General features: G+C 53.9%; 1 protein-coding gene across 1 annotated transcript; it reads left to right on the top strand.

Annotated features, from left to right (window-relative positions):
* The first annotated feature begins 1,686 nt into the window (after positions 1-1,686).
* Positions 1,687-13,265, top strand: CDX1 (caudal type homeobox 1). The gene is made up of 3 exons (XM_066328817.1): positions 1,687-2,113; positions 12,681-12,826; positions 13,041-13,265. The coding sequence occupies exons 1-3, from the start codon at positions 1,687-1,689 to the stop codon at positions 13,245-13,247; spliced, it is 780 nt and encodes a 259-aa protein (XP_066184914.1). The 3' UTR covers positions 13,248-13,265.
* The last annotated feature ends 748 nt before the right edge of the window (positions 13,266-14,013 follow it).

Raw genomic sequence — 14,013 nt, forward strand, 5'->3', positions numbered from 1 at the left:
ACAAGGCTGAGCAAGGGGTTGGGGACCCTGGGGGCCCAGAGGAGATGCTGCAAAGTGCTTACCTCTCCTGGTGCCTTCAGCCATGCCAGGTTTTGGGAGGCAGAATGCAAGTGATGCCAGCTCTGGGGGTGATTTCCCATTGCTGGGGGTTTACCCTCTTCTGTCTTCATAAACCAGACCACTCACCTCCTACCCATCTCACCTCCCTCTCATCCTGGCACCCAGCTCCTTGCAGGGAGTGGGCGTAGTACAGGGGAATATGTGCACTCAGATTCAGGTAGAAATGGGGCTAGACAAATGGGATTAAGTTCTTGGGAGTGACATAGACCACTGAAGGTCCAGAGCTCCATGACAGAGGGTTTGTCCTGTCCTCTCAATGTAATTTTTTTCCTGTTTCCTGTTGTCAAATTCCAGGCTGTATTGGTCCCAAGAGGATGAGGATTGTCCTTTCTCACATTTCCAGCAGGGGAAGGGGCTGGTGCAGCCTTGAGGAGGAGGCAAAACACCCTCTTGGAGCCTCTGTGGACTCTGCTTCTGATTGAGGAGGAAAAGCCAGCCTGCAGTGGTGGCCAGTGCAGCTGGAGTGTGACAGTGGCAGGGAGGGGGACACCAGTTTGGCCGAGGCTCCCAGCTGCCAGTGCTGGGGGTTTCCAGGCAGTGTGTCACTCAGTCCCTCATCCCCTCTGGAGTGTAAGTGTGTCTGACCTCACAGGGTGATCTCTGCTGGGGTGTTTTTGGCTGGCACATCTCACCTTGCAGGCAGACAGGGCTTCACAAAGTGCTCTCTTTCTGCTTGATTTTCCCCGTCACCAATATATGGGGGTAGCTTTGCTTTCTTCAGAGAGAAAACAGGTGAGAAACTCCTCTTGCTGAAGGGCTGTGAGCCCCTTGGAGCTGTGTCAGCCCAGGTACTCCCAGCAGTGTCCATGGTTGGGGGCATTCTCCCTGCGCACGGAGTCTGCCCATCTGTCCTGCTCTCTGAGGCTGGGCTGAGCTTTGCTGTCAGGATTGGAGGGGTGGGTTTGCCCTGGGATGAAGGAAATGGAGACCCAGAGCCTCTACCAGCCCCTCTTTTCCAAAGAGGCAGATGCTGCTGAGCACAGGAAAATGCCATTTAGAGCAAGAGTTTGGTGTCCCCAACGTGGGGACAGGGCAGGTGACAGACACACACAGCCCAGCTTATCCCCTGCATGCAGCTGGCTTTAAATATAGAGGTTCATAACAAGGCACCCTGTTCCTGGGGTGTGGATCGTGGTGGGGCATCCTCATGGGACCCCTGCGGCACCCTAATGTCCCCAAATGTTCCTCTAATGTCCCCAGCTGCTCCTCCGGTGTCATGGGCACAGCTGTGGGGTAGTGACAGAGTGGCTGGGGGGTCCTCGGTGCTCCCCGGAGTCACCCCCTACCTCATCCTCCTCGCAGTCGGAGTGGGAAGTTCGAACTCGTCCCCTTCACCCGCTGGGGTTTCTGCACTTTGAAATGCAAACCTGCCTTTCAATGCAAATGCTGCGAGAGGTTGGGCCCAATAAAAGCCTGTGGGCAGGGAGGTGCCTGGCCCCAGGACAGGCTCCCCAAGGCGCCCAGGTGAGTGGTGGCGAAGGAGGGGCGGCCGCCTCCCCGCCAAACCCAACCCGGCCGCAGTCGCGGCTCGGCAGCGCAGCATGAGCGCGGGGACGGCCCGGGAAGATGTATGTAGGATATCTTGTGGATAAGGACACCAACATGTATCCCAGCCCGGTCCGGCACCCCAGCCTCAACCTCAACCCCCAGAACTACGTGCCCGGACCCCCGCAGTACTCGGACTTCGCCAGCTACCACCATGTGCCGGGGATTAACAACGACCTGCACCACGGGCAGCCGGCGGCTGCCTGGGGCTCTCCCTACACCCCTGCCAAGGAGGACTGGCATTCCTATGGGACCACTGCGACGCCTTCCACCGCCAGCCCGGGCCAGTTTGGATTCAGCCCCCCAGATTTTAACCCCATTCAGCCTCCGGGCTCTGGACTCCTGCCTCCACCCATCAGCAGCTCGGTCCCCCAGCTCTCCCCTAATGCCCAGAGACGCACCCCGTATGAGTGGATGAGGCGCAGCATTCCCAGCACCAGCAACAACGGTAAGGAAAGTCCCAGCCCTGCACCCCGGTGCTGTTCCCGGAGCAGAGGATCCCTGGGCCTGGAGTTCTGCAGGGTGGATCCTGCTCTGTGGCACCCCTTGCATGGGCATGGCCAGAGGGACACGGCCAGAGGGACAGCAGGCTTGGCCTCCCCTTGGCATGGCACCCAGTCCTCAAAGAGCAGGGGAGCTGAGGATAGGCAGGGAGGGTGCTGTCCTTCCGCACTGGCAGCTGGGCTTATATGGCTGGAAAGTCCTTTTCTCTGACCCATGCCATTGCCTGCAGCCACCGGGTAGGATGGGGAGAGCCAGAGACCCTCAGGACCCTGGTGGGGTGTTGGATGAGGAGTCTCAAAAGTGCAAGGGTGAGAGTGTGGGGCTGTGGCTGTAGGGTGAGTGTACACGTGTGTGTGTGCAAGGTGCCCAAAGCTTGGGATGTTTGTGGCAGTGCAGGGAAGGGGCTGTGTGTGTATATCCATGCTCTGTGTGTGTGCATGTGCATCAGGTGGATTCAGTGAGGTGCTGCAGGCTCTGTGTGAGTGTGCAGGGCACCACGAGGAGTGTGTGTGTACAGGCAGTGCCACCAGGTGTGTCTGGGGGAGGTGACGTGCTCGGTGTGTGTGCAGGGTGCTGTGAGGAGGACAGTGTCGTGCGTGCTGTGTGTGTGTGAGGGGCACTGTGTATTGGGGACAGTGCCACGTGGAGGGTGGTGGCTGTGGGTGCTGCAGGTGCACGGCCAGTGGGTGCTGGGCTCTGCAGCAAAGGGTGCCCTGGTTCCTGTGATTACCTCTGGCCTGGGCACCGAGTGGTCATGCTGTCCCCAGGGTCCTGTCCCCGCTGAACTCCTGACCTGGGGGAAGCGTCTGGGTGACCCCAGCCCCCTACCCGCCCTGCTGCCCACTTCAAAGGCAGTGGGCAGATCCCGCTTGGGGCCAGCCCAAATTGACAAGGACTTCTCTTTGTCATGGAGATGGTGGCCGGCTCCTTTGGCAGTGAGGTGAGGTGCGGGCCCTTTGTCCTGACCTACCCTCAGCCTTTCATCTTCCCAGCCTGGACCCTTCCCGGCGGGACCCATGGGGCTTGCCTGAACCTGCCACCCCTCTCCCTCTTCTGTGCTGGCCATGAGCTCCTCAGAGCACTGCTGGGGCCAAACTCACTAGAGGAGTGGCTGTGAGCATCTCTCAGGGGCGAGTTGGCTTTGAGTTACTGCTGCCCCTTATCCCTGGAATCAGGGCCTGGGTTCCCTGTTTGCAAAGCGCATCCGGTTTTTTGCTAGTTTTTGGTTCTGCACTATTCCCAGTAGCCAAGGGCCATGTAAAGGTGCTTGGGTCTTCCAGCATGGAAAATACCTACTCATATTCCCAGAATCTGTGTGGCAGGGATGGGGACCAGTGTCTGCAGTGGAGCAGGCAGAACATCCCAATAAATGGAAAAAAACCCAGCCCCAGTCCGGAAAAAGGAGGGAGAGGCAGGCTGGTATTTCCTGACCCATTTTCAGCACTGAATGTAACTATTTAGGAAAAATGCTTTCCCCCAGATGCAGTGATGGAGACCCACAGGCATGCCAGGGCTGAGGGCTTCCCTCTGCCCAGAGTGGAAAGGGAAATGTGATGTGCAGCCGTCCCCTGCAGCAGGGACCCTGCCACTTTCTGCAGGTTTTGTAGGTCTGAACATCTTGGTTTCCTCTGAGAAGAGAAGTGGGAGGGAAAATGAATGGGGAAGGAAAGCCATCAGCACACCTCTCTTCTGGATCAAGGCCATGGGTTTACACCCAGCAGTAGGGCCAAGATGAAACAGGAACTTGAAAGTGCCTCTGATTGAGTTAGACAACAATTGAGTTGATTGAATTCTGGAAAAATATCATTAGTTGCTTAGTTTGTATCTCTTAGATCAATTCCATACAAAGGAACAAATAAACCAACCTTGTTCCTCTCTCACAGAGGAGCTGCCTCAGCCCCACCACAGGGATGCAGGGATGAAGGGCCCTTTCTTGGGGTTGTTTCTTTAGGATGGATGACCAGTAAGCTCCTTTTCTAAATCACCCACAGATTAAGGACCTGTCCTTGCATCTCTGCTGGGTCCAAGCCCAGTGCTGCTGCTGCTGCTAAGCAACTGCAGGATTTGGCTGTAGTGGGACCATGAGCTGGGAGATGGTGGGAAGCAGTTGGTGTTTTCCAGTGCTGCCCTTTAAATAAAAGTCTTCATTAAGCTTGAAAGAGAGTAGGGCAGAGATGGATTTGACATAGATAAGGGTGAAATTCTTAGATGAATCATTTTATTGAAATCAACAAACTGGACTTTAATCAATCTGGATTGATAAACTCATCTCACCACAGTGGGAATAGGAAATGAATACATGGGGGTTTTTGCTATAAATATCAACAGTTTCATTATGAATGCTATAAATCATAATACTTCAGAGGGTTGTAAATTAAAGTTCCCATTCTGTCTTGGCTCGCATGAACAGCTCCTGGTCATAGTTTGAAAGCTTTTGGGGAAGAGCTGCGTGGTAGTAAAATAAAATGTTGTGCAGAGAGTATGAGTGTGTTAGGCACTTCTGCAAATGTGAGCCAGAGCTTGAGAAAAATCAATGAGAAATCTCCTTAATGACTCACTGCAGAGTCAGGCTTCACAGGGGGATGGTTTTCTGTACCTGTTGCTACATTCATGCATGCTTCACCTAGCTGAGCTGAGATAACCCAGCAGCAGAAGGGATTGCAGCACCAGGAATTGGGAATTTCAGGGAACTGAGCTGGAAGATGTCCCCAGGCCTCATTTCTCTCTCCAATGTCACCTCCTTTTCTGCTCATAAAATCTTCACTAGCAGCATGTCAGAGCCTCATGCTTCCTCCTTTTTCACAATTATTTGCAAACTTCCCTGTGAATTGCACCCAGAGTTTATAAAAAGCTCAGGAAGGTGGTTGGAATCGGGGCTGGCTGAACTTTGAAATTCACCCTCTGCTTGTTAGTCATGCAAATCCTCAGGTACTGCCTCGGGTCTGGCTTTTAGGTCACTAATTGAGCAGGGGCTGCAATGCTAAATATTGCAAGTGAAAGTGCAATTGGAGCATTCTTTGCAGAGGCAAATGTGCTCAGGGCTTCGTGTGGTACCAATGCTCGTGGTGCCCATGCAGATTTTGGGGTGATGGAGAGACAACATGCAGTGATGCTCTGAGCATGTGCTGATTTGCTGGGTGTGCAGTTTTCCATCTCAGTTTTATTATTTCTAGGTCAGTTTTCCAGCTCTGTTTATTTTCCTAGTGGGGCCCATGAACACTCAGGGAAAGAGTAAAAATCCCAATAATGAGGCAGAAACGTTTCTCCTGGACTGCTGGGATTCATGCTGTGCTTGGTATGTTTTGGGATTATAATGCTGGCTGGAGGACAGTGCATTTCTCTGGTCAGTCCCTGATGGGGAGCCTTTCTTTAGGACATGTTCATTCCCTGTGAGACCCTTTTCTGCACTGGGACACTCAGGGGGTGTGTTGGGCCCCATCAGTCTTCTCCCCTTGAATTATTAACCCACAACCTGCTCCTGGCCCCAGCTAGGGTTTGTTGACTGCTTAGCCTGCTGGCCAAGGTACAGGCCTCTCAAACTTTCCTAGAATTGACTTTCCTTGAACAAAAAGGGCTTCCCTGGAGCACTGGCAGTACCTACGTGATGGGCTTGGCTGGCTAATACCCCGGGATTAGCAGAGGGATACTTTAAACCCCTGGCCAATGACAGATGTTTCCTATAGGGGACCTTTCAAGGACAGCCTCTCCAGACCTGTTAGCTTTGTGATTGCTTGGATAAGGGGCTGGATCCTTCCCCCACACTGCCCCATGGCAAGGATGGGCCGAATCCTATGGGGCTGCAAAGGGGCAGAAAGACCCTGGTGCCCATAAGGGACTCCCACTGCCTTGCTGTCCTCCTCCTCCTACTGTAGGTGAGCCACATCCAGCCAGGTGGCAGGGTGGGATGAGCTGGGTCAGGGCTGGAGCGAGGTGACGTTGTGGATGGGGCTGTGTTCACCCCACATGTGCCAGCAGCCCGTGTGTCACCCCGGCGCTCCCTGTTCTCCCGCGCTGCTGTGGTCTTTGACCCAGCACAGGAGCCAGGCTGGCAGCACTCAGCCCAGAGCTCATAAAACATGGGAACAACTGAAGGAATTTGCCAGTTGCCAAAATAAAGGATTGAATCACTGCAGGGCTGGAAATTACTTGCCCCAACACCCAGCTTCATGCTGCTGCCCTGGGGATGATGGGTCTCTGGTTGTGTTGTCCGTGTCCAAGAACAGGGGGGTTGCAATGGGGAATTGCCAGCTCACTGCAAGCACCAGACATCTGCTCTCCATCCCCTTGGGGTTTGCATCTCCTGGAGGAGCTTGAGGCTTGCAGGAGGGGTGTGCTCACCAATGGGTGTGGATGTGGGTGCAGCTCTGTCCCTGTCCCACTATGCTGGCTGTGCAAAACCCAGCCAGGCCCAGCACAGGCTCCTGTGCACTGGTCTGCACTCTCCAAATCTAGCACTTCCACCAGGTGTTTCTGCCCTTTCCTGGCAGCAGGGCTGCCCTGCCTGACCGTGCTGGGCACCAAGCCTGGGCTCTGCCCCGAGCTCTGATGCATTCCCCAGCCACACACTTATACTCAGAGCAAAGTTTTTCAGGGAACACAGAGCTTGATCCTCAGTGAGCAGGAGACCAAAAGCCTTTGGGTCAAGTGGTGCAGTTTGGCAAGTGAAATGTTTCCAGTGCTCACCGTATCAAGCTGAACCAGGTTTTATTGCTGCCTGGTGCACATGGGAGAATTGCAGTTTGCTTTGAAGCCTTTAGCACCAGGAAGAAATATTCGGGTTGTGCGAGGTGAATCACCATGGAGAGAGCTACCCTCGGTGTAGGAGCATTGCTGGGCTCCTGGGAGAGCCCCTCAGACTCCAAGATGGGCCCTGCCTCAACCCTGATGTTTCAAGTGCCCATTTTTCCATCCCAGAGTAGAGATGGGGAAGCTTTGGCAGAGTCTGTTCAGTGAGGATTCATCCAGCGTTCCCTCCTTCCACAGCACTGAGACATTAAATATGTGCAGAGAGGATGTGTGGTTCCTCTCACTCAGTTTTTGACACCCAGCCTTATCTAAATGCAATGCATTCTGGCAGAGGAATGATGTCAGGCAGGGATCTCGGGGAGGATTTTGCCCTACAGAGGGGGTCGTTTCTCGCTGGCTCTGATGAAACAAGCCACATGGCTCCGGTGCTTCGCCCCGTGTCGGCCGTCCCATCCATCACTCCTCTGCTTCCTGCGGCTGAGGAAAAATAGCTGAGGATGTTGAAGTATGCAAGGGATGGGGAAGGCTTGTGAAAACCGCGAGCTGCTGGTTCCCAGCGCTCCGGGAGTGTGAGGGGCTCGGGTTTATCCCCCCTCCCGGGCCACAGAGGAGCGTGGGTGTTTTGGAGTGGAGGGGGAGCTGGAGGGGAGAGGGGAGAGGGGGAAAAATGAGCGTGGGGAGAGGGTGAACAGGGAGCGCATCAGAGGCTCAGCCCTTGCCACCACCAGTGCAGACGTTGGGTTCCCGTTTCCAGTGGGTTTGGGGATGGTGCGATGGGCTGCGCTGTCTGTGCCGAGCCCCAGCATCAGCTCTGTGCGGGGCAGCTCCCATCAACGCCGCTCGGCAGAGGGAGCATCGACCCCTCTGCACACAGGCAGCTGGAGCACATCTGGCTGCCAGATGAGGGTGGCTCCAGCCAGCCTGGAGGCTCCTGAGCTTTAGGAGCCGACCTCAACCCTTTCCTGGGCCTGGGGTCTCTGTCGTGGGGCATTTCTCTGCTGACTGTCCTCAGTTTTGTGGGGTTGTGAGGGGGATTTCCCCCCATGGGGCTGCAGAAGGACTGGGGATTAAGCTGTCCAGGGAATCTCATGGCTCTGACCGTGTGTGCCTCAGTTTCTCCACCTATTGCATTGCCTAAGCTCTGTCGGGAACGAGGGAAGTTTTCCTTGATCCTTTCCCTGGGGAGAAATGCCAGGTCCTGATGGAGCACTGATTCTGGGATGGGAGGGTTTTATTCTCTTTGCAAGTGGATGCTACTCATTCAGAATGGAGTAGCTTTGTCATGGGGAGGAAGCACCCACATGGAGGGGACAGCCTGTGTCCTGTCCTGCTGCACTCTACCTCCAGGATGGACCTGATGGCTGCACAGCAACTTCCCACAGAGCCAGAGCTTGTGGTTGTGTTAATTTTGAGCTGCTTTGACCTGTGAAATAGAGACTTTTAGAGAGTGTGCTCCTGGCTGCTGGCAGCTGTGCTGCTCCTGCTGTGGCTGGGAGAAATGTGTCCCATGGATGGGGATCCTCCATTTGGAGCTGGGCTGATCCCCTCATAACATGCCAGCTTTTGCTTCACATCCACCCAAGGTGCCACTGCCACCCCACAGTCTCTTTCCTCCCTGGTTTGACCTTCCCAGCTGTTCTTAGACAGCACCAGTCTCACAATGTCCATATTCTCTGTCTCTTAGGGTTTTCAGGGCACAGTTTTTTACTTCAAGCCATCCTTTGGGCAGGCCAGGACTGGGGATGATGAAATATCCCCTTCCTGGCAGCCTCCACTGTGACTGTGAGGGGAGAGAGCTTGGAATGATGGGCACAGGATCCACTTTGATCTTCCCTTACCCTGCCAGGCTGCTGATCCAGCCCAGGGCAGGAGCTCTGGGACCCCTGTCTAGGGGCAGGGTTGCTGTGGGGAGTGAATCCAGGCTGGGGTCAGGACTCCATCCCCCCGTGTGTGTGCGTGCACACTCGGGAGCGCGTCCCTTGGGGTTTGCACAGCACATTAAAGCTATTCCCTTATCTAATCATGGCTCAGGTGAGTGCTATTAGGGTTATACATTAACAGGGTTAACGATACCCTCTCCCCACGCTGTCATTGGCCCTGCCTTGATCCCAAAGCCGAAACCATTCCCACTGGCCCCACGGATGGCTCCATTGGCCTGTCCAAGCAGTTTCTTTGCCTGGTCTTTTGGGGACAAGCAGGAGGGGCTGTAAATGCATCACAGGGTTGGAAGGGGTTAAAAAACATGCTAAAAGACATCACTGGCACCCCCTCTGCACCCCATCCACACTCCCTCCTGGGGCGGCAGTCCCAGCTCCAAGTTATCCAAGGCAGGGGACAGCCTGTTTCAGCTTTGCCAGGCTTGGCTGGAAATGCAGGAGCAGTTTCCCTCTGTTTGTCCATAGGCATGAGGGTTCCCCAAAAGGAACCCGATTGGCTTGTCCCGAATTTCCTCTTTCTTTTCACAGAGCCATAAAAAGTCTCCAGGAGAGAGTTAAGTGTAACCCAGCATTCATATTCAAGGTAGCTGAATTATTCATTGTCAATAGTATTTCTTGCAAATCCTTTTCTTTTCCTTGTGAATCACCCACAGTACATCCCTGAATTCAGCAAACATCCAAAAACAGCAATTAGGGGAGGTGAATAACTCTCTATCCCTGGCTTGGTCGTCAGCCCTCTGTTTTGAGTCTTTTCTACGTGATATTGAGCAGCAAATGATGATATTGATACTGATATTGAGCCTGGTGCCCAGCTTACCCCATGATGGCTCTGCCAGCCCTGAGGCAAAGCCCAGCCTCCATCCAGGATGAAGGATGGAAAAGGAATAACAAAGAACAGGCTGTGATGGATCTATTTACAGCTGTAGCAGGAAATAATAATTCCTACTGAAATTCATGGCATATGTGATATTCACAAACCGCCTTATTCTTTAGTCTTCAGTTTATTTTTTTTACTCTATCTGTCAACTCCTTCACTTTCCAGGTGTTCCTTTTTTCCAAACAGTGGTATTCAAATAAAAACATTGCAAGTAACACCATTTTAAAGTTATTATCTCTTTAGAGAGGCTTTTGCTTTCAAATGAAAAAGAAAAAAAAAAAAGAGAGAGAGAGAGATAAATCTATGAGAAATAAAAATCTTGCAGGAGCCCCTGAGCCTGGAGCAGCCAGAGGGAGCCCAGTTTCTCACAGAGCTGCTAAACCTCACATAAATCTCCACCAGAGCATCTGGTTTATTCTGTAACTTCTTGGGAATTGCTGTGTTGGCAGATTCAGCACAGGTCCCTCCTGGGCTGGGGTGCAGAAGTTCTTTTGATGCCAGTGAACGCTTCCCCTGCAGGGTGATTAGAAGCAGCAGGAGAGACCCCTGGGATGGGCAGGGGCCCTGTGGGAGGGCGAGGGCAGGGTGCAGGTCCTGCGTGGGCTGGGTGCCCCCGGGGCTGGGTGCTCCCGGCATCACCACAGCCTGGCAGAGTCTCCTGTGGGCAGTTTTGTCTGGAGCTGTCACAGCTGATGTGTGTCAGGTACGAGACAAGTGCCTGGCAAAGCTGCCGTAGGTCCCTTGCACATGGAATCTCTGCATTTTAACCTTGTCTCTGCAGACATTCCATGAACACCTTGCTCAATCAAATTAATCTTTTTTACTCTTTTTTAACCCATGGAGTCACCCTGTGGGGTATGCGCAGGTTTGACCTGATGGTGGTGAGGAGGGATTAGGGGTTTGCTTCTGACCAGCTCTGGGATGAGCTGGGCTCCCCACTCCGAAACCTTCACTGAATTAATCACATCCCTCAAATATGAGTTAGTGGCTGAAGTCCTGCCCTGGTGCTGGAACTTTGGTTCTATTCCTGGTCATGCTGCAGCCTTGTTGGGCTCTTTCCCTCTTCCATGGATCACTGGAGAGCGTTACTGTTTCTTGGGGACTGTGCTGGGACCCTCAGCCATCACCCTGCTCACGCTGTGCTGGGCCCGTGCCAGCACCACCAGCACCAATGGCAGGAGGACACAGACAGTGGCATAGTCGTGGAAACTGGGTGCTAACTTGACTTGAGTGACTGCTGCTTGTGTGCCTTGGGAGTGCCAGCATCAAGCCCCAGCAGGGCAAGATGCCTTCCCTGCCCATCCCAGGTCTGTTTTACATTTAAGTTTCAGCATAAGAAGTGGCTTAGAAATGTCTCCATCTCCTTGCAATGGGAAAGCAGAAGAGAGACACTGTCAAAAATAAAACTGAGCTGGTTTACCAACAGATTTGCTGCCTGGAGGTCGGGGTTTTGCTTTGTGGATGTTCTCTGATATCTTATTAGGGTGCCTAGAGCCCAGTTTTCCTCTGCACCACCTAAACTCCTGCTTCCACTCAGATGGTGTCAGAATTTAATTGTTTTGCTGCAACTGCCCAGTGTCCAACTGATTTGGCCCAAATGGGTGGATGTGCAAAGGACTCATTAGGGAAAAGAGATGAACAGGAAGGCAGGCACACAAAAATCCCCTTTCCTAGCAGAACCAGGCTGCAAGCAAGGTTATATAGGTTGCTGGGTCACTAGATATCCCTTTCTGCACATCTGCAGCAGTGGTGTGCAGTACCTTGCCCATGCTGATACACCCAGGGCAGCCCCAGGGAAATCCATGGAGCTGTTCTGAGTTTGCTCCCCCTCCTTCCCTCAGCAGTGCTGCTCTCAGCATCAGAAATTCAGGAGAAGATGGGCAAACCCGCCTGTCAGGCAAACAAATGGCCAAGCATCATCCCTCTCGGTTCCCTGAAACAGGATTTTGTAATTTTGGGTGGAGAAGCAAATATTCACAGCTGTGTTTATTCCCTGCCTATGGGCTCATCTGCAGAGGAAAACACCAGGAACTTGTCAGCAAACTGCCAGGCATGAGTGTCCTCCCTCAGAGTGCCACCTGCCCCTCACAGCCCAGCCAGAGTTCCACAGCTCACCCTGTGTGCCTGTGGAGTAACAAAGGAACTTAGGAAGAGACAGCTGGGCTACCTTTGTATTTTTCTGCTAGAAAGCAGCAGGTGCTGTTTGCAGACCCATGGGATGTGCATCTGTGTGCGCAGACATGTGGATCCTGACGGCTCCAAGCTCTGTCCGTATCTGGGGGGACCACAGAGAGATTCAGGCTGGCTTTGGCCAAACACCCCTGGCCCATGGAGCCAGTCCCCAGGAGTGCTTAGGCATCATGTGGGTTTTCTCCAGCGCATCTTTAAAGACTGCACTGCCCTCTGTCTTAGCTCAGTACAAGGAGAATGAGAGTAACCCTCTGGGTGGCAGAGAATTGTGGTCATTCCAGAGTTTTCTGTCCTTCCCTTGTTCTGATCCATGCACATTCAAGTGATGGTACCTTGGTTTGGGGCTTCCTGGAAAAAGAGCTGGGCTTTCCTTAGCTCTGCCAGGCAGCCTCTCCCTCAGCCCACCACAGGACCTGCAGCTCTGCTCCTCTCAGGGGTCACCTGTCATGACACAGGGGATTTACGGTCCATCTTCCTGAGGCACCTCTGAAGCCTTCCTGCTCTTTCCACTAAGCAATTCCACCAAAGCCCAGGTACTTCCCAACAAGAAGAAACACTCTGGTGTGAAACAAGAAGGATGTTAAGGCCAGTAGGAGCCTCCTGACTGTCTTTCCCACTGGTCCCCAGGGCGTTGCCATGTTTCTCCTGAGCTCTGCACAGGTGGTTGTGTGTCTCCTCTGTTCTCTTGGTGATGATCCTTTCACTTCAGTGCTCCTCTCCTTCCCGCGTTGGCTCACTACCCACTCTTCTCTCTCTGCCAGGCAAGACCAGGACAAAAGACAAGTACCGGGTGGTGTACACGGACCACCAGCGCCTGGAGCTGGAGAAGGAGTTTCACTACAGCCGCTACATCACCATCCGCCGCAAGGCCGAGCTGGCCGTGGCCCTCGGGCTGACTGAACGGCAGGTCAGTGCTGCAGTGTCCTGCAAAACCATGTCCTGGGGGTGGGAAAGGGGTGAGGCCTTTAGCCCAAGCAGTTGGAGCAGGCCCCACCTTGCTGCACAGACATCCCTTCCTTTCCAAACTTTGGGATGCCCTCCCTGCCCTGTGAGGACTGGGGGTTGTCGTCTTTGCCTGTGTCCATCCTCATCTCTTCACTGTCATCTTTTCCTCCCTGCAGGTGAAAATCTGGTTTCAGAATCGGAGGGCGAAGGAGAGGAAGGTGAACAAGAAGAAGCTGCAGCAGCAGAGCCAGCCCACCAGCACCACCACGCCGACCCCACCAGCTGTCAGCACCCTGGGACCCATCGGAGGCCTCTGCAGCAGCAATGCCCCCAGCCTCGTCTCCTCCTCGCCGCTGACGATCAAGGAAGAATTCATGCCTTAACCCTCTTCACCAGCTACAGACCCCAAGAGAAAAGCACTATGCAGCAGAGCCCTGCCAGCCCATGTGCTCTGAAGGGTGACAGTCCCTTCCCAAAGACATGACTGTCCCTGGCTGAACTGATGGGGCAGACAGCGAGGCTGGGCCAGGTGGCTCCGGGGCCTTCCCAAGGAACTGGTGGGCTCTCCTCCGGGTAAAAAACATGGGTTAGGTACTGCTCTCCCATAGGAACCACTGGTTTGGTCTCTGGTCTTTGTAGCCCACGGCAAGGTCCTGATGTCAGCAGAAGGAAGGGGGTGATGGTGGAGGAGGGCTTTCCTATGGTGCTCCAGGTGCTCCCTTCGTGTTCCTGGCAATCCAGCTGCCTGGTGCTTTTGGGCAGTTTGAACAAGACTGAAATAGAAAAAAGATCTGGCTGGACTCAAGGCAAAATGAATTTCTGCTGAGCTGGTCTACTGGAAGTGAGATGAGGAGGGCAGAGCAAGTTGGGCTCTGGGAACCAGGCAAGACCCTCTGCTGTAGGACATGACATGGGAACCCTTCAAACCACAGTGATGGAGGCAGGCTGGAGCACATCTGTGACAAGAGTACCTGAACATCCCCACCCTTGTCCCCAGTGACGTTGGCAGTGCCCAACCCTGCATTCCCCAGCTGAGCCCCTGCAGCCACACAGAGCCATGTGGGGGCATCTCCACAGCCCTGGTCCCCCTGGCTGTGCCATGGCAGGGTGGCACTGCAGCCATCCTCCACCTGGAGCAAAAGGAGAGGG

Source organism: Sylvia atricapilla, chromosome 14 (genome assembly GCF_009819655.1).
Source record: "Sylvia atricapilla isolate bSylAtr1 chromosome 14, bSylAtr1.pri, whole genome shotgun sequence".
Lineage (NCBI taxonomy): Eukaryota > Metazoa > Chordata > Aves > Passeriformes > Sylviidae > Sylvia > Sylvia atricapilla.

Excerpts from the sequence above, each read along its gene's own strand:
- CDX1 (XM_066328817.1), top strand. The coding sequence starts at position 1,687 with ATGTATGTAGGATATCTTGTGGATAAGGACACCAACATGTATCCCAGC. Across the intron at positions 2,114-12,680 it reads TCCCAGCACCAGCAACAACG|GCAAGACCAGGACAAAAGAC; the intron begins GTAAGGAAAGTC and ends TCTCTCTGCCAG. Across the intron at positions 12,827-13,040 it reads TCGGGCTGACTGAACGGCAG|GTGAAAATCTGGTTTCAGAA; the intron begins GTCAGTGCTGCA and ends TCCTCCCTGCAG.